We start from the raw sequence: 21,046 nt of genomic DNA, 5'->3' as shown, positions 1-21,046 counted from the left end.
TTGGAGAAACAAACACTTACTGGTTTTGTCATCCCCTGATATCAGTGTCAGGTCTGTCCATCAAAAGCAAAATACTGCGGTGGGTTCCCGCAGTACGTTGTACATGGCTCACCCTGATGGTGCGATTCCTCGTCATGCTCTGCTTGGGATTCAAGATAGCAGTAGTGCGTCCAACAAGTCTGGTTGGTTTTACTTCTTAAAGACGTGAATTTGCGTTGGAACGTCTGGTCTATGGGCACGCCTCACTGCAGGCTGCTGTGTAACAGGTCAGAAAGTGAAGCAACAAGCAAGCAAGCAAGCGAGGCTTTTCCTATTTCAATAAGAATCTTATCAATTTATTATTTTTTTAGATCTCCCTTGAAATGGCATTAAGGTGGATTTCCTATGTGAAGTGAGTAGCCGTTCCTTTTTACTTTCATCTTTTGAGTTGCATAACTAGTAGGATCTTTGAATAAAATTACCATGAGGGGCGATCAAGTTTCACATTTTCCGTTCGATTTTTTTTGCTATTTCTCTGTCACTGTTTTAACGATTATTCCAAAATGTGGCTTTAAGACGGGTGGGGAAAAAAAAACTCTGAACACATTTTAATTGATCCATTATTGTAGGCGAAATTATTTGAAATATGTTTTGCTCTGAATTTTCTGCAGGGTTTAAATCACATTTCCCTTTTAATGTCTTGAAGCAAAAATACAAGCTGCTTAAGAGAACGGGAGCAACACAAAAGAAACGGTGGACAGATCTATTAGAGCATATTAGACATCTATTAAACCCGAGAGCATAGGTGAGGCTTGAAGGTCCGGCTAAGTGGCGGAAGCGGGAGGTGATCTCGATTCGGGTGGGGGATTCAGCGACAGCTTTAGTCACCCAGAAACGATAGGTTTGTCCTAACACCCTTCATTTATTCTGTTGGTTTTTTGGGGGGTGCGGTTTAAAAAAAGCCTAGCAGACTAAGCAATGAGATCAATTGTTAATGTGTGAACTGGAGAGTTGTATTCCCAGTAGAAGGACACCTTCCACACTTGTTGCATTTTATTTTAAGAACACAATGATATAAATCGCGCCACTTGTCATGTAATGTCAATCGAATTTATCAAGCCCTTTCTGCCGGGAAAAAAATCCTTTTTGAAGAACGGTTCTGGTTAATTTATGATGTGGAGATGCCGGTAATGGACTGGGGTGGACAAATGTAAGGGATCTTACAACACCAGGTTATAGTCCAAAGCTTGTGATTTTTCAAATAAAACTGTTTGACTATAACCTGGTGTTGTAAGATTCCTTACACTGGTTAATTTAGATCACAGTCTGTTTTGAAAATATGAGCTGTTTGCTTATGTTATCGCCCCATTGACACAGCAGCTTCTAGTACCACACCCAAGTATTCAGTCTTCATTTGCCCATCCCAACGTTGGCTGTGAGCAGACTGGGACAACACCGTGAATCAGCATCTAATCTCGTCCTCACCTAATAGCCAAGCATCTATTACTGTACAGTAAACAGGAATAAGAGCTTGTTTTCACCTCCCACCCCAGAGACACTGGGGTTTAGTCATAGTGCCCCTCCCCCAGCTAACTTAGTATGGACCAAATATCAAACCTGGGATCTTCCTGATCCCTATGGCTTAGTACTACACTTAAGTATTGCATTTTCTCACTTACGCTTTTAGGATGTTGCATTTTTGAGTCATTGCTACCCTTATTCTAGATTCAATTTAGCATTTGGATCAGTTCCATAGGCGTGACCCAACATCATGTGTCTTTGAAAGGGTCTTCATTAGTCTTTACATCCAGATAGGTTTTTGTGATCGTTCTCCTACTAAAAACTTTTCAGTTAAATATTTTTAGCTACCAGTAGAATCCTACACCTTCACAGGATCGCTCGCTTTCGATGAACAAATAAAGCATCAGACCTCATTTTAAACTTAAAAGTCATTAAGCAAACTTATTTAGCAAAAGATGAACAAGCAAACAAGTTACGGTCATATAACTTAGTAGAAATTGTCTTGCCTAACTCGGCAAGAAAATAATAAAAGGATTGTACTTAATATTCTAACTGACTTTTATATGATGTGATGTTTCTTTTCATATAATTATCACTGCAGAAGCATGTACTGACATAGGCTATCTCTCGAAAGCTTTAAATTGCCCTCTTTCTCTCTCCCTCTTGAGTTTGTGAATTGGTTCCTTCTCTCAGAAACAAATTGAACAGATGTTTTAAATATTCCAGAAAGGATTTACCAGCAAACCCTGGATTTTGATTATCTGACCATTCAAATTAAAAACATTACTGAAAGTCATGTAGAAACCGAACCAATTACACAACTTTGTTCCAGTTTGGATTATTTCCTCTCGTATCTATAACTGATGAAACTTGCAGTATTGTGTTGAGTTAAACTTGGCCCAAGAATTTAAACTGCAGTTGGCTTTTAAACTGCTTATATACATGAATAAATTTAAAGGAACTGTCACCAAACAAACATATAGGGGCTGAAATTCCTTGAGCTCTGCTCCACTGCGATCGAAGAGTCAGATCCTTTTTAGAAAGAAACATGCCCAATTCTTCTGCAGCTGCTTTCCTAAAGGTAGTCAATCATTCTGTGATTGATAGCTGCTGGTAAATTGGCATTAGACCCCCCCCCACTTCCGCTGCCATGTTGGTGGAGTAAGCATGCCCTCTACCCCACTGGAATTTCAGAACTTAAAAAAAATAAAGGTGGGGGGCCATGGTCTGGCCCCAAATTCTGGCTGTCCCTCCTGACTTGTGTCCTCATTTAACCTTAAGACATTTCAGGGTTGCTTTATTGTTACATGGGGGCACCTGCAATGCACAATTCAATAGAATTACTAATTTAGCGCACTGTGTGACATTCATTCTTTTAAATTTTTGGTGGCTGCGCAGAAAATCCAGTCTCTCTGGACCAGCTTTTTAAAAATAAATCTGCTCATTTACTGTGAGGGTAAACACTAGGGGGTAGAGTTACCGCTAGATTGCGCTGGTTTTAAGTGCAATCTGCTCAAATCAGCGCAAAAGATCGAGGGGAAAATAGCGGGACATCAAGCGTAAATCGAATTTCTGCGATCTTTAACCCTGCCTCAAAAACCATTATGCCCAAAGCCAGCCGTGCCCCAGATCAAAATAAGGAGAATGGCAAGTTTCCACTGATTGCGGCCATTTGAGGACGGTCCTTAAATTAAGCTTGTTTTCTTAGGCGCATAGACACTAGTAGGCATGTTTCAAATGTTTTTACATGTTAAATACTTAATTGCCCAAGAAACTGACTACTGTACATCAATGAAACTAGTAAATGGTTCAGTATAGCTTTGTCATTTTCAGTGATTTAAAATCAGGTTACTCACAGGTGGAGGACTAGACATTCCGATTAAAAAATGTTTTTTTTGTGATCAACCCATTTTCAGCTGTATTGACAAAACTGCAGCAGGTTACCACTCTTAAATATATCAATGAATATTTTTTGATGCAAAGAAGAAAAAAAACTAAGCAATTACGTTCTATTACGCTGACCGGTTGTGTTGGTTCATGGAAGATTTGATGTTTGTGATTATGCAAATACATTTTTGTGGAAACTTAACCGTAACCTAACCAGTGCAATTTCAAGCCCAATTTGCACCCAATTTGCTGATTGCACCCAAAGTGGAAACTCTACTCCCAGTACTGTAATAATACTAAACTCCACGGGGAAGCCTTATTACTGTAATATTAATCCAATGCAACTGAAATAAACATTTTTTTTGACAATGCTGCTCGGCCTGTTTACTCCTTTTCCCATACCTTTTGATTTTCTTTCTATCACATATAATCAAATCCATTTTATAGTTTTGTTTAAAAAAGAACCATTCCATTGAAAATTTTTTTTGTTTTCTCCAAAACATTATATTTATGTTTTCTTTTCCCCCAGTGACTGCCAAATCTATCCTGGATTTTGAAGGTGGGATTCATATTGAAAAAAGTGATCTTTGGTTGAAACCAGCTCCAATTATTTGCCATTTTGGTTTCAGCTAATTTTTTAGAAAATTGTCCTTGGGATGTGTGTGAAAATGGCACGGCTGCATTTCCACCCCTGTTTGCCCTGAGAAGGCGGTGGTGGGCTTTCTTCTTGAACTGTTGCTGTTCTTATGGTGGTGATGGTGCGCCAACAGTGGTGTTAGGCAGGGAATTCCAAGATTCATCCATGCCTTTGTCACCTCCAGCCTCAACTTCTGCAGTATTCTCCTTGGTGACCTCCCAAGCTCCAGGCTGAATAAACTCCAATTCCTCCAGAGCTTTCCACGTCCTATCTCACACTAGGTACAGATCACTTATTACCTCTGTCCTTGCTGACTTGTTGTCCCCAAGGGCATTGATTTCAAAATTCTCATTTACAAATCCCTCCACTCCCTCCCTCACTCTACCCTATCTCTACCATTTCCTTCATCTCTCAAACTGCTCGCATCTGACTCTGGTGTATTGGCCACCCCTCTGCTCCTCCATTGGTGGTAGAACCTTCAACCTCACCTTGCCTCCCGCACTTTGGAATTCTCTTCCCAAACTCCTCTCCCTTGCTAAATGTCTGCCCATCTTTAAAAATGTCTTAAAACCTACCTCTTTGCCTGTACTCTCACTCATGCTCGGATCTTAAGCTGACTTTGTTTTCACTAAGTTTATAGGTACTGGATAGGTGCAAGCTGCTGCTGTTAATCTTTTTTTGGATGGCTTTGGTGGCAGTGGAATGTTGCTCAGGAGAACAGTCTGATATCCATGGCACCATCTTATCCAGATTAATAGCCTGCAGACAAGCAGTTAATGGTGGATGAGAAATAGATCAGACACTTAGCTTCTGAAATATATTCCATTGGGAAATATACACAAGGAACCATTTTACATAAATGCATCAGTCTTCTGAAGCACAATTCTATTTCAAATAGATTGCTCAAATTGGAAAAAAAAGACAGACAATAATACATTTTTCATAACCAAGGCACTACTTGCAACGCATTAAGGCAGTGGGGTAAATGGGATGTAGTTTAGCATTTAAAACATCAGTTGGGGTTTCATGTGAAATTATGCGAGAGTTCTGCAGTTATTTTTTGGAACATGGTTGAACATTTTTTAAATGATTTTGGGTGAACAGAATGACAATTTCCTGTAATCAAATCATGTATTTAATCAATGCCAATTTTGAGATTTATATCCCTGCATGTTTTACAGGAGAATAGTGTTTACATCACACTGGGACCAACACCTTGCAGGCAGTGCTGACTAGGCTGCTATTTCAGTAAAGCCACCTACGTACCCCCTAACCATTCTTGGGCAGCCTGCCATACTCCTGACAGATTTTCTATCTGCTTGCTGTTGTGTTTGACCATACAGTTGACTTGGAGGGAGGCAGGGCCAGCTATGTTTGAAGGGAGTACAAAGAAGGGCAGCTACATTGGTAAATGGGGATTAGACACCTCAGCTATGAGGAAGGAATAAGTGTACTAGGGATGTTTACATTGGAAATAAAGGCATCTTGGAGGTGGCTTTATTGAGGGATTTAAGATCTTCAAGAGAATATATAAACTGGATCCCAGAGTGAGGTTCAATATTGATACAAGTTGTAGGAAAAGGTGACATGTATTCAAAAGTGAATGCACCATTGAGATATAACTTCTTCGTGCAGAGGATGGTAAAACATAGATAGGTGTATCTAAACATCCACTCCCTCCACCACCATGGCTGCAGTGTGTACCACCTACAGGACGCACTGCAGCAACTCACCAAGGCTTCTTCGATAGCACCTCCCAAACCCGCGACCTCCACCACCTAGAAGGACAAAGACAAGGGCAGCAGGCAAATGGGAACACCATCACCTACCAAGTTCCTCTCCAAGTCACACACCATCTCGACTTAGACATATTTCACTGTTCCTTCATCGTCACTGGGTCAAAATCCTGGAACTCCCTACCTAATAGCACTATGGGAGAAACTTCAGCACAGATTGCAGTGGATCAAGAAGACGACTCACCACCACCTTCTCCAGGGCAGCTGGTGATGGGCACTAAATGCTGGCCTTGCTGGTGATGCCCATAGAAAGGTTACAGCACGGAAGGAAGCCATTCGGCCCATCGAGTCCATGCTGACTCTATGCAAGAGCAATCCAGCTGGTCCCACTCCCCTGCCTTATCCCCGTAGCCCTGTGAATTTTTTTCCTTTCAAGTACTTATCCAGTTCCCTTTTGAAAGCCATGATTGAATCTGCCTCTACCTTCCCCTCTGGCAGTGCATTCCAGATCCTAACCATTCGCTGTGTAAAAAAAGTTTTTCCACATGTCACCTTTGGTTCTTTTGCCTGTCACCTTTAAATCTATGTCCTCTGGTTCTTGACCATTCTGCCAATGGGAACAGTTTCTCTCTATCTACTCTGTCTAGACCCTTCATGGTTTTGAATACCTCTATCAAATCTCCTCTCAGCTTTCTCTGTTCCAAGGAGAACAACCCCAGCTTCTCCAGTCTATCCGCATAACTAAAGTCCCTCATCCCTAGAATCATTCTAGTAAATCTCTTCTGCACCCTCTCTAAGGCCTGCACACCTTTCCTAAAGTGCAGTGCCCAGAACTGGACACAATACTCCAGTTGTGGCTGAACCAGTGTTTTATAAAGGTTCATCAGGACTTCCTTGCTTTTGTACTATTTGCCTCTCTTTATAAAGCCTAGGATCCCGTATGCTTTTTCAACTGCTTTCTCAACCTGCCCTGCCACCTTCAATGATTTGTGTGCATATACCCCCAGATCGCTCTGTTCCTGTACCCCTTTTAGAGTTGTACCCTTTAGTTTATATTGGCTGTCTTCATTCTTCCTACCGAAATGTATCCCCTCGCATTTTTCTGCATTAAATTTCATCTGCCACATGTCCGCCCACGCCACCAGCCTGTCTATATCCTCTTGAAGTCTATCACTATCTTCCTCGCTGTTCACTACGCTTCCAAATTTTGTGTCATCTGCAATTTTGGAAATTGTGCTCTGTACACCCAAGTCCAAGCCATTAATATATATCAAGAAAAGCAGTGGTCCTAGTACCGACCCCTGGGGAACACTGTTTATAAACTAGGTAATCAGTGACAGGTCCTGATTATAAACCAGGTAATCAGGACCTGCCACCTCCCTCCAGTCCGAAAAATAACTTCACCACTACGCTCTGTTGCCTGTTACTTAGCCAATTCTGTATCCATGCTGCTACTGCCCCTTTTATTCCATGGGCTTCAATCTTGATGACAAACCTATTATGTGGCACTTTATCAAACACCTTTTGAAAGTCCATATACATCACATCAACTGCATTGCCCTCATCTACCCTCTCTGTTACCTCATCAAAAAACTCTTATCAAGTTAGTTAAACACTATTTACCTTTAACAAATCCGTGCTGGCTTTCCCTAATCAATCCACACCTCTCCAAGTGACTGCTAATTCTGTCCCGGATTATCATATCTAAAAGTTCCCCCACCACCGAGGTTAAACTGGCCAGCCTGTAGTTGCTGGGTTTATTCTTACACCCTTTTTTGAACAAGGGTGTAATATTCGCAATTCTCCAGGCCTCTGGCACCACCCCCATATCAAAGGATTTTTTGGAAGATTATGGCCAGAACCTTCAATTTCCACCCTTCCCTCAGAAACCTAGGATGCATCCCAACCGGACTGGGTGACTTATCTACTTTAAGTACAGCTAGCCTTTCCAGTGCCTCCATTTTATCAGTTTTTAACCCATCCAGTATCTCAACTACGTCTTCCTTTACTGAGACTCTGTCAGCATCATCTTCCTTTGTAAAGACAAATGCAAAGTACTCACTTAGTACTGCAGCCATCCCCCCTGCCTTCGTGAGTAGATCTCCTCCTTTTTGGTCCCTAATTGGCCGCACCCCTCCTCTTACTACCCGTTTACTGTTTACATGCCTATAGAAGACTTTTGGATTCCCTTTTATGTTGGCCACCAGTCTATTCTCATACTTTGCCACTCTTATTTCCTTTTTCACTTCCGCTCTGAAATTTCTACATTCACCCTGGTTCTCACTTGTATTATCAATCTGACATCTGTCATACGCCCCTTTTTTCTGCTTCATCTTGCTCTCTCTTTTGTCATCCAGGGAGCTCCGGCTTTAGTTGCCCTACCTTACTCCCTCGTGGGAATGTGCCTAGACTGTACCCGAATCACCTCCTCCTTAAGGGCCGCCCATTGTTCAATTACTGTTTTGCCTGCCAATCTTTGATTCCGATTTCCTCGGGCCAGATCTGTTCTCATCCCACTGAAATTGGCCCTCCTCCAATTGAGTACTTTTACTTTAGAGTGGTCCATGTCCTTTTCCATAGCTAATCTAAACCTTATGCTACTATGATCACTGTTCCTTAAATGTTCCCCCACTTGGCCCGCCTCATTCCCCCGAACCAAATCCGGCAATGCATCCTTCCTCGTTGGGCTGGAAACGTACTGGTCAAGAAAGTTCTCCTGAACGCACTTTGAAAATTCCTCCCCCTCTTTGCCCCTCATTTTATTGCTATCCCAGTCTATATTAGGATAGTTGAAGTCCCCTGTTATCACTACTCTATTGCTTTTGCACCTCTCTGTAATTTCCCTGCAAATTTGCTGCTCTATATCCTTCCCACTCGTCGGTGGCCTATAGAATATACCCTGTAGTATAATGGCACCTCTTTTGTTTCTTAACTCTAACCAAATAGATTCTGTCCTTGACCCTTCCAGGACATCATTTCTGTCCAGCACTGCAATATTCTCCTTAATCAATACTGTCACCCCCCACCCCCCTCCTTTCTTACCTTCCCTGAACACTTTATCCAGGAATATTTAGTACCCAATCCTGCCCTTTTTTGAGGCAGGTCTCGGTTATCGCCACTACATCATATTACCATGTGGCTATTTGCGCCTGCAGCTCACCAACCTTGTTTACCGTGCTTCGTGCATTTACAAATGCACTGTAAAGCAACCTTAGACTTTCTTCTACTCTCTTAGTCTGATCCCACCTAATACTGTCCTATTTCTTACTCTAGTGCTATCTTTCTCTCCCAATCCTTTGTGCACCTTGTTTTTCCTTTCCAATGCTACGTCCTGGTGCCCATCCCCCAACCAAATTAGTTTTAAACCCCCCCCTCCACAGGACTAGCGAACCTCCCCGCAAGGACATTGGTCCCAGTTCCGTTGAGGTGCAACCCACCTGGCCTGTACAGGTCCCACCTTCCCCAGAACTGGTCCCAATGCCCAGGAATCAAAAGCCCTCCCTCCTGCACCATCTCTCCAGCCATGCATTCATCTGCTCTATCCTCCTATTTCTATACTCAATAGCGTGTGGCACCGTGAGATTATTACCTTTGAGGTCCTGCTTCCAAACTCCTTAAAATCTACCTCCAAGACCAAATCCCTCTTTCTACCTATGTCGTTGGTACCGATATGGACCATGACCTCTGGCTGTTCACCCTCCCCCTGCAGCCGCTCAGTGACATCCTTGACCCTGGCACCAGGGGTCAACATACCATCCTGGAATCATGTCTGTGGCTGCAGAAATGCCTGTCTACTCTCCTAACTATAGAATCCCCTATCACTATTGCTCTCCTGACCTTTCTCCTCCAGCTCAGTACAGTTGAGCCACCCATGGTGCCATGGTCTTGGCTCGGACTGCACTACCTGCCTGGTCCTCCTTTTCTATCTGGCGGTCACCCAGTCCCTCTCTGCCTGCACTCTCTTAAGCTGTGGGGTGACCACCTCCTGAAACGTGCTATCCATGTAGCTCTCTGTCTCGCGGATGCACTGCAGTGACGCCAGCTGCTGCTCAAGCTCCGAAACCTGGAGCTCGAGCTCCTCCAGCTGACAACACTTCCTGCACCTGTGGTTATTCCAGGACATGGGAAGCATCCTGCAGTTCCCACATGGCACAAGATGTGCACTCAATGGGTCTGAGGTTCCTTGCCATGCCTCCATTTATTGTATTATTAACTAAACATAACAAATAAACTTAAAGATTTAACATTCACCAGCTAACTAGGGTGGTAAGTGAACTGGCACCATTTTCAGGCTGCTACCATCACATTTATGTTGGGCAAAGGCAGTTAAAATTGGCCTGATGAGTATTGATACTCAAGTAGTGTGAGTGTCCTGAAATCGTACAGAATTACTTATAGTAAGTGACCCATACTCCTGTCTACCATCTTTCATCCAGCCAAGATATTCCATATAATGCAGGCTCCACAAGAAATACATTCTCTGTTCTCCTGCTAATCAGGCAGGTTGTCCACTGTCCCCTACACTTTTAACCTTCCCCACCTCCAAACAGGATTGAAACATCAAACAAAGGGAAAATTAATATAATTTTATTTCAATGCTTATACATACCTAGCAGAAAGGAGAGGTGGGGTAGTGCATAAGGCTTTAAACAAACAAGATGGGGGGAGGGATCTGGTAGCAATAACAAAAGCCTAAAGATAAAAGAAACAGGGGTGAGTGTAAAGGCAACATAAACGGTCATAAAACAAGTAGTCGTAAAGCAGAAGCAGTAAAAGGACCGTTAAAAAGAATGGCAACTATTCAAGATGAATTCAACTGCCTGTACAGCAATGTACTTAGCGTCCAAAATAAAACGAGGGAACTGGAGGCAATAATCTGTAGCAAGGAACCAGATGTAGTAGGAATAACTGAAAAATGGCTACATAAAGAACAAGATTGACAACTAAATATTGCAGGTTATAACATAATCAGAAAGGATAAGGAAGGAAGAAGGGGGTGGAGTTGCTGTACTAATTAGAAATAATATAATGGCAATAGAAAATAACAAGGACAGAAACAATCCATATGGATTGAAATAAAAGTTAAGAAGTGATTGGTTACATTAATAGGGTATATTACAGACTATCTAATAGTGGAAAGGAGGTGGAGGAAGAAATATGTGAAATGCGTAAAGGACATAGAATAATCATGGGAGATTTAAACTACCCCCAAATAAACTGGCAAGAAGAGGTAGGTAAAGGGAGTTATTATAATGTATGCAAGAATCCTTTCTTACCCAGAATGTAAAAAGCCCAACAAGAGAGGAAGCACTGCTGGATCTTGTAATGGAAAATGAACCAGAACAGATGATAGAAGTAAGCATTGGGGAACATCTAGGCAATAGCGATCACTACATAATAAGGTTTAAGATAAAGATTGAGAAGGACATAAGTAAGACTAAGACCAAAGTAATAGATTTTAAGGGGATGAGAACGGAGCTAGGAAAAATAAACTGGAAAAATTTACTGATAAACAAAGAAATAGAACAACAGAGGGAAACATTTAAAACGGTGATCAATAGAGTCCAGGAGAAATATGTCCCACTAAAAAGCAAGAAATAACTAACCAGTAATAATACACCAAAGAAATAAGGGCAAAATTGAAACCAAAGAAAAAGGCATTATTGGGAATATATTTACGGTCTAGGGAGCCCCTGCTCTGCTACTCACTTCCCGGTTCTAAAAGATTCGAGTCGATCCAAATTGGTTACGGTGGCACGTAGTTTATTACGAAGAACAGTTTAGTACACTGTATTTAAGCATCAGTTTACAGAACGGAAACTGGAGATACATCACCTGCTTCCACTCTGGGTGGAGCTCTCACGGTCCCACCCTCTTGGATCCCGCGGATCCTGCCTTCTGCAGGCTACTTTCCTTTTTCCAACATGGGCGTTTGGCTCCAGCCAGCATGTCCACCACAACAAACCTAGCCTGCTGGCTCTGGAGGGATCCTGTACGCTGAGCCTTTGTTTGAGCTGTGTATTATACACTGTTAGCAGGAAGTCCTGTGGTGAGCTGACTAAATATCCCCAGCACAGGTAGCAAGGCCAGATGTAGTCCATCAGCTTGACAAAAGGGATCCCGTCGGTCCAGCACCTGGCCTGCCAGTGATGAACTCGATTCTTTCCCCTCAGTCTGGTTCAGCAAATTCTGAGTCGAATACACCGTTGGAGTTCAACACAATTTTATTAGAGTAGAACTTGGTCTACAGCATTGATCTGGACTCCCGATAGAGTCCCACCTATGCTGGCAGAACAAGACAAAGAACATACAGAAAATACACACGTTTATACAGCTCAATAGGGGTTGGAACATTGTTAGCATGAGGGTCAATACCAATCATAAGCCTGGCATAGGTTGGCCATGATGGGTTACCTCACTACAGGCCAATCATGGACAATACAGTTAGCTGATCACGCCGCAGTGACAGACATAGATGAATGTCTCTTCATCTCCTAGCTTGGAATGTTTTCCCCCAATCATCCCACATCCTTATCAGTCAACCTGTAATGTCTCTGGCTTCGCTAAGCTCATTATTTCTATTGATCACCCAGCCATACAAAGACACCTACACCAAACTCCCTACTCCCTAATGGCAACATGAGTTACTCATCTCACTATTAGCCTTGAAGGGGCCCATTGTTCTAACCTAGGCAGCTTCTAATTAACCCTTGCTTGTCCTATTACTACTTTTCTACTTTGCCACTTAGACATTCTCATTCTCATTCTTTGCCACTTATACATTCTCATTCTTTGCCACTTAGACATTCTCATTTGTTAGACATTCTCATTTCCCCCCTTTTATCATTTTATGATAACTAATCTTTGCCCACTCAGCAATTCTGCCTGAGCAGGGGTTTATACTAGATCACATTTATTTTATTCAATCTATTAAATTCTTTGTCCACATCATTTTTTACTACATCCTCTGTTTCCTTCTTGTCACATACTTCGGCCTGTCTTACAATTAGCATCTTTGGGGAACCTGTGTTCTCCAATGCAGTCTGCATTCTTCCTAACACACATTTCAGAATGGCCAGTCCCACGAAAATACACATAATTGCAATGACTAGACAATGGCAAGACTCATCAATATGGATGGCGTAGTGATGCAAACGACATGGGACAATGGCATGGTACTTAATCTCGTCAATGTGGATGACCTCTTATCTGTCTGGGAGAAGGCGGCCCGCCCGTTCCCAGTCCTCTCAAACAGTCATGATGTGGAGATGCCGGGGATGGACTGGGGTTGACGATTGTAAACAATTTTACAACACCAAGTTATAGTCCAGCAATTTTATTTTAAATTCACAAGCTTTCGGAGGCTTCCCCCTTCGTCAGGTGAACGATGTGTATTGTAGACCCACAGCTCACTCACTCAAACAGTGAGTGAGCTGTGGGTCTACAATACACATCTTCCCAGCTAATCACCATAACATACTGAGTGTCTATGGCTATCCCCAGTAAAAGACCCCGGTACAGACTTATAATTTGTACAAATTATGTACAACATTGCATAAAGACAATTCTTTGATGTTACACTTTTAGCACACACTAATCTAACAGTTGCCACCATGAGCCTGAGAGACTATAGTCTCGAGTTCTCACCTCTTGATTAATGTTGTTACTTCATGATTATACATGTACCATGACAGCCATCGCATTACACTCGAGCCAACATACCATAATAACTAAAACAATTAATACAACTATTTAACACTCAAGAAAGCGTGCAGAATTGAATGGGCAAAATTTACAACTGCTTATAAGGCTTCTGTCTGAAGGATAACGTTCTTTGTTACATTGTGGCACCTAATAGGCACCAATATTTTATCCCCAATTTAGTCATTTTTGGTTGGTGTGAGGCAAAATGTTGATTGAAACCAGATATGTGGTGTAATGCCATGTCGTCCTCTCTTGGAATATGCCATGTTAGTTCTCAGAGTTCCATCAATTGACCTGTAGAGAGCAGTTAGGGGATTCTTCATCCAGGGTGAAGCCAACTGCTAACAATGATCTCTGCAGCACATCACAACCGAATAGCCACTCCTGGACCAGCAAAAGGTATCTGGGGCTTTTCAGGCTCCCTCATTCCCACTAACCAATGTCCTTAGATAGTTCACGACCTCCTCATGTATATCCTCCAAAAGTCTAAGTGACAGCGAAATGGCAGAAATATTAAATAATTACTTTGCCTTGGTATTTACCAGGGAGACTAGCATGACAATAGAAGAAGAGATTTTTAAAAAAGGCATTAAGACATTTAAACTTAGAGGATTAAACCCCAGGTCTGGTTGGATTGCATATTAAAAGAAGTTAGGGAAGAGATAGCAGAGGCACTATTACATATGTACAAAAATTAATTACAAAAGGAGATAGTGCCAGAGGACTGGCAGACACCTAATGTTGTTCCTATATTTAAAAAGGGAGATGGAACAAGTCCAGGGAACTATAGACCAGTTAGCTTAACGTTTTTTTTCTCACTCTCTCTCTCTCTCTCCATGCACACTCCAGGCTGGCATGCAAATAGCCTCTAAGAGAAAATTATTTTGAACATTAGTTATTGCATAGAATACTGGCAGAGGTGTGTATTTATTTTTATGGTAGAAAATAGCTAAGTCTTGCTGTGAAAACCATATTCTGTACTGATGTAGTTTATGTAAAATAAACCAGTTTGTTAGAAGAAACAAAGACTTGCATTTGTTTAATGCCTTTCAGGACGTCCTAAAACACTTTACAGCCGATTAAGTACTTTTAAAGTGTAGTCACTGCTGTAATGTAGGAAACGCGGCAGCCTATTTGCACACAGCAAGATCCCACAAACAGCAATGTGATAAAGACCAGATAATCTCTTTTTTTTTAGATGTTGATTGAGGGATAAATATTGGCCAGGGCACCGGGGAGCACTCCCCTGCTCTTCAAAATAGTCATGATGTGGAGATGCTGGTGATGGACTGGGGTGTACACTTCAAAATAGTGCCATGGGATCTTTTACATCCACCTGAGAGGGCAGATGGGGCCTCGGTTTAACGTCTCATCCAAAAGACAACACTCCCTAGATTTTGTGTTCAAGTCTCTGGAGTGGGACCTGAACCCATAATAACCTTCTGACTCAGAGGCGAGAGTAGGTTTGTGTTACATTTTGGGCTTTCTCCCAACACACTCTCTATTTAAGCTCACTACAAAAAGCACACTTGGTCCTACTCTAATCTGAGACTTGACCTGCTAAATGAATGAAGTGGGAAGAGCATTCCCCTTGTATATTGTTTAAAACTGATGTGGTTTTTTTTGGGTTGAAACAACAGCATTAAGCTGTAAATGCTGAGCTTTTAAAAAATAATCAACAATAAAATCATTTATTATATCAAGGTTAACAATCCACCTTAGTACCTGACAATAATGTGGGATGCCAACCGTACATTCCTGACCTGTCCAGTAGGTAGAAAAGCACCATGCTGACAGACCATATAGCTTAGGCTAAACTAATCACAATCATTGAGAAAGTAATATAGATGGTGCAAGTTAAATCAGCAGATGAAATACTTTCAACTGCTTTCTGAAACCAAAATATTCTTGAGTTTGAGTCCTTTTAAAGTAAATCTTTGGATCTTTCTCTGTAAACTCACGTCGCTGCACTCGTGCTACGATGATCTAGAAGTACAGTTGAAGATGGAGAAATTATGCCTGGTCTGAGCAGCTTCTCTCATCTCAGATCAAAAGAGACCTTTCCTCACTCAGCAAGTTGCTTTGAAGAGTCACTGGATTCCTTCTTAATTAAGGCAGATTAACATGTTTTCAATCAATTATATCTTCTAAACAGATAGAGCTTGACACCTGATTGGGTTTGGACTCTCCTAAGATTTGATATGATGTGGAGATGCCGGTGATGGACTGGGGTGGACAAATGTACGGAGTCGAACAACACCAGGTTATAGTCCAACAGCTTTATTTGAAATCACAAGCTTTCGGAGCTTTGCTCCTTCGTCAGGTGAGTGAGAGGTTCCATAATATGCGGTGCCTTTATGGAACCCCTCACTCACCTGATGAAGGAGCAAAGCTCCGAAAGCTTGTGATTTCAAATAAAGCTGTTGGACTATAACCTGGTGTTGTTCGACTCCGTACATAAAATTTGATAGGCATTATAAATAGCTTTGTCTGGAGCGACCATCTTGCGTCTCCTCGCTCGGTGGCAACTTTGCATATCAGAATATTTCACATCCCTAAAGTGTTGAACCAATTAACCTTGACTGATGAAGGGCAGATTACAGACAAATACCTAAATAAAGGTGGGCCAACATGTTTTGCTCTTCAATGTCAAACCTAAATGATGTGTACATTCGATCACCCCCCAGACCCTCCATCAAGACAAAGGTGGGGAAAAATTCGATAAGTGTCCGTGATCCAGCACAGGCAGGACACAAGTTTGGACCCATGGGAGCACTTGCCTGCAATCAGCGTTCTGTTCCAGGCCTTGCACGTGGAATCAATGCAATTTGAGCTCCCTATGGTGGTGGAAAGTGCAATCTCTTAAATGGAGGATGTTTCTTAGACATCTCTTAAAGGTAGCTGGTACCTGTTATTTGCTGAAAATAACAGTCTACTGTCTGCATGGAGTATGAACAGAGATCAGACATCGCACATGTAAAACACAGATGCAGATGCCATCCCTGTGTTTACACACTAATGAGTTATGTTAAAACATTGAATAAAGGTTGTGCACTACTAAATCCCACATCCTCCAATCTGCACACCAGGCCTTACCAATCTGCCGATTTGAGTTGGTACCAGGCCTGCGAGAGTGCATGCACCGAGGTTCTTTGCTGATGCACTAGAGGAGGACAGGAGGGACATCCTATATCCACAGGGGGGACAAGAAGCCCTCCAGATATATACTCAAAAGGCAGTGGGGGACGAAGTCAATGCCAGGCGCACAGCATCATGAACATGGATGCAGTGCAGGAAGAAGTTCAATGCTTTGACATGAGTGGTCAAGGTGAGTGAGTTCAACTGTCAAGTGGTGTCTCCTACCAACTGCTCCACGCACTACACCCCACATACCAATAAACTCTTTCCATCAGTACTCAACTCTTCCAATCAGATGCTTCCTCTCACCCTTACACATTACCACTGTTTCAAGCCGCCCATCCACAACTCACAGGCCACACACACTGGCAGCTATTCAACCATGACAGGCACATCACCTAGACACACGTCCCACTTTCTTGCAGGAGAAGGTGGTGCATATCAAGAGGCAGCAAGTAGCAGTGGCATTTAGCCCCTCGAGCCTGTTCCACCATTCAGTGAGATTATGGAGGACTTGTGACCTAGCTCCATATACCTGCCTTAGCCCCATATCCCTTAATACTCTTGGTTCACAGAAATCTATCAATCTCAGGTCTAACATTCACAAGTGAGCTAACATCAACTGCCGTCTGCAGAAGAGCATTCCAAACGTCTCCCACCCTTTGCGTGTAGAAGCATTTCCTAACTTCACTCCTGCACGTCCTGGCTCTAAATGTTAGGCTATGACCTTGCATCCTTGTATTGAAGTCTAGGAGACCTCCAAAAACAGTTATAAATGCATCGGCGGCCAGAAGCAATAATCCAGCCACTAACCTGTAAATCCTGCATCCCTTTTAAATAGTGCTGATTGGGGGTCCTCCAGGCACTTTAAGACACGTTCAGATGGTCAAGGTTAAGACTGTGTGTTGAGTTGAGCGTTAAGTCCCAACATGGTGTCTATCACTTTAAATCAGCGTTGCACACTGATTGAAGCCATTTTCTCCTTACTTAACATGATTCCAGCGTTCGTTATCTGTGCCTGCGCAAACTCCTATACCAAGATGGCGTCTGGCGCACGTCATGTCGGAAACGTGCATGCGCATCCAAGACGCCATCTTGGATGTCGGAGAGGCAGTGTAGCGCCGAAACAACGGGCGCTACACGGCCCAATTTAGCGCGCAGCATATCTTATCAGAAACAGTGACCATGGCTTACATTTTAAATATACCAATGCCCAGGTCTGTAATCCAAATTAACAGCAATAATATGAAAGAAAGACTTGCATTTGTATAGCACCTGGCAAACCTCATGGCGTCCCAAAGTGCTTTACAACCAATGAAATTTTTTTTTTTAAGTATAGATAGTCACTGTTGTAATGTAGGAAATGTGGCAGCGGATTTAAATAGTTTATGCTGTAGTAGCCAGCTTGACATGCTGTTCATAACTCAAGATGCGAGAGATCCAATTTGTGGCTCATCATAACCACCTCTCACAGCTTGACTGTCTCAGTGACCAGAGCTGGACAGTATCTGACCAGAGCACTTATACAGTTTAAACATAATCTGCTCAGACTTGCACTTTGCTCTTTTGACTAAATAGATCAGGTTTGATTGGCTTTTTTGACTGCTGCACTGTTTGCTAGGTATCAGCTGTGGCTCAGTGGGTCACACTCTAACCTCTGAATCAGCATGTTGTGAGATTGAGTCCCACTCCAGGGACTTGAGTATAAAATCCAGGCTGAGACTCCAGTGCAGTACTGAGGGAATGCTGCACTGTTGGAGGTGCTGTATTTTGGATGAGACGTTAAGACCGAGGCCCCGTCCGCTCTCTCAGATGGACATTAAAAGATCCCATGGCACCATTTTGAAGAAGAGCAGGGGAATTTTCCCCCATGTTGTGGCCAACATTTATCCCTCAACCAACATCGCTAAAACAGATTATCTGGTCGCTATCACATTGCTGTTTCTGGGAGCTTGCTGTGCGCAAAATGGCTGTCACGTTTCCTACTTTACAACAATGACGACACTGCAAAAAAGTACTTCATTGGCTGTAAAGCGCTTTGGGATGTCCTAAGGTCATGAAAAATGCGTTATAAATCTTCTTTGCGCTAATTCAAATTGTTGAGTATCGAGTCTACTAAAACCTCTAGATCTCTTCCCACTCCACTTTTGGCTAATGCAACATCATTCTAGTCATATGCTCCTATGTTTAAACTTATGGCAGCTGCAGATTTCCTTATTTTACTGAATGGCTGCAAGCCAAATTCCACAACAAAGTGTAACTCAGGAAAAAGTTATTATCCGGAAAAGAAGTGTGGAAATTCTTGTGGAAGGTCTATGTTTGTATTGCATAACATTCAGAGGATGCTGGAATACATTGTCAACAACTGTTTTTAAAAAAAAAAAATGTAATGGAACTTGAGACTGTAAGAATCTTTTTAAAATTTTAAATAAGGGTTAATCAACATTAGACTCCCACAATCACCAAGTCATGGAAGGATAAAGCAACATAGACTTCGATTTTAACTCCCCCGGCTGGCGGAAACCAGGTCAGTGGGCAGTAAAAATGGAGCTGGGGACTTATCCACTCCTTTCCGCCCCGAACTGACCGACTGCAAGTTTAAATTGCAGGTAACAAGGACACCCACCCCAAGCTGGTGCGGTGCTCTTTAAATATGCAAATCGAGCTCTGATGTCATCGTGTCCAGATCTGTTCACCTGAGGCCTGAGTGGGGGAGCAACGCCAGGCCAAACCTGCTGGGAGCCAGATCCAGGGCCGAGAGAGGCCCAGCAAGGTAAGTTTTGAAACTCCTGGCCCCACAAGGAAACCATGGGCCTCCCCTGCCCAGGCTTTACAACACCACCACCACCCCCCACCCCATTCACCAGTTACCTGACTGCCGGGGGACCACTGCCACAAGTCCTTGGTGGCTGCCTCTTGCTGCCCGAATTCCCACTGCCGCCCAAGCAGAGATTCCTGCCGGGTTAGGGCGGGTATCAGAGCCTGAATATGGAAATAAAGCCCGGGAGATAAAATCGATTAACATTTATGTAGTTCTCTCAGGAATGCCTCATAGCACTTCTCACACATCATATTACTTTGAAGTGCAGTCACTGTTGTTATGTCAGCAAATGAGGCAGCCATCTTGGTGGTGTTGGTTAAAGGAGGAATGTTGGCCAGGCCACCGGGAGAATTCTTTGCTGCTCTTCGAGTAATGCCGTGGGCTCATGAACCACCAGAACAGGCAGATGGGGCTCAGTTTAACATCTGATCTAAAGAGCAGCATCTTCAACAACTTAGCAGCATTCCTTTAGTACTGCTCTGAAAGTGTTAGCCTAGATCATGAGTTCAAATGGCTTGCAACTGAGAGGTTCAGAAGGAGACCAAACCAATATGATGTGTAGCGAGTATATTTTATTAATAGCAGATTTAAAAGAATATATAGCAGTCACAGAGTTAACAAGCTGATTCACTAGCAAAGCACAATTCTTGCACTCAAGAAAGGCCCAGTAATTTCAATGAGTTAAAGCAATTAATACAACAGAAACGATGTTACCCGATCCTTTTGGGAGGAGCACTGACCTCAGGACTTTTCCTTCTCTGTCTCAACATTTGGACCTTCTCATACTATTTTATACCTTGCCTTATCTTGTTCATATTCTTTTCAGTTTCATTATTATGGGAGATTGATAGCTGCTAGATCTAATCCAAGAGGTTTGATAACTGCCAGATCCAACCGAGGACTTCCCTCACATCCTTGTCTTGTTGTTCGCAGCCCGTCAGTCTAGTTATTGTGGGGGATTGATAGCTGCTAGATCTAATGAAGGACTTATTGGCCTGTTGGAAAAGCATGCCAGGATACTTTGCCTCCAATAACGTAAAATCTCTAAATAAGCATGAATGGGCATTCTAGGCTATATCTTACCGACCGCACCTTGAGTGTGAAGAAATCCAATTTCTGATACCTCATTATATCGTTGTTATTAATTTAGCAAGTTCCAAGTGATTTGCTTTCTTCATTACTTTCTGAATTGAGTTAAGCGTTTAAGAATCCTAATGCTAATGCGGCCAAAATTTGTAACCCACCCATTAGGCTTCCTCTCGAGGTTAATGCTTACTTGTGGGCCCTAACGGACCAATGTCTTATCCTCAATTTAGTCATTCTGGTTGGTGTGAGGTGAAATGTTAACCACGGAGCTGGACTTATGGGGGGTGATTTTAGGAGGCAAATACGGGTGGGGGGGCTCCGAAAATTGCGCGAATCCGATTCGGGTTCGGAAACTGGCTCCAACTCACCGACTTCCAAGTTTCCCAGGGACCCAACTGTGGGCGACCCGAAATTGGAAGTCCCGCTGGCAATTCAAGCTGGCGGGATGACAGTTAAAGAGCCAAATGTACCTCATTGAGGTACTTAAGGCACTTTACCTGTGACAGATGAAAGGATTAGAAAGATTTTTAACTTAGC

General features: G+C 42.7%; 1 protein-coding gene and 1 long non-coding RNA gene across 4 annotated transcripts in view; one reads left to right on the top strand and one right to left on the bottom strand.

Annotated features, from left to right (window-relative positions):
* LOC137301165 (uncharacterized) overlaps positions 1 to 189 on the bottom strand; it is a 76,261-nt gene extending 76,072 nt beyond the window's left edge. For both annotated transcript variants that reach the window (XR_010958237.1, XR_010958238.1), the window contains exon 1: positions 21 to 189. This is a non-coding gene — a long non-coding RNA (uncharacterized lncRNA). The remainder of the gene's footprint in view (positions 1 to 20) is intronic.
* The window catches only part of LOC137301164 (alpha-1,3-galactosyltransferase 2-like), a 55,187-nt gene that overhangs the window by 676 nt on the left and 33,465 nt on the right, over positions 1 to 21,046 (top strand). The window contains exons 1-2 of one of the 2 annotated variants that reach the window (XM_067970612.1): positions 146 to 266; positions 351 to 391. In XM_067970612.1, the coding sequence (XP_067826713.1) occupies positions 363 to 391 (29 nt within the window). In that variant the 5' untranslated portion in view covers positions 146 to 266; positions 351 to 362. Of the gene's footprint in view, positions 1 to 145; positions 267 to 350; positions 392 to 21,046 lie in introns of those variants that run through there. The other variant, XM_067970613.1, reaches the window with a different exon arrangement.

This window comes from Heptranchias perlo, chromosome 32 (genome assembly GCF_035084215.1).
Source record: "Heptranchias perlo isolate sHepPer1 chromosome 32, sHepPer1.hap1, whole genome shotgun sequence".
Classification (NCBI taxonomy): Eukaryota; Metazoa; Chordata; class Chondrichthyes; order Hexanchiformes; family Hexanchidae; genus Heptranchias; species Heptranchias perlo.
This window is presented reverse-complemented; position numbering and strand designations above follow the sequence as displayed.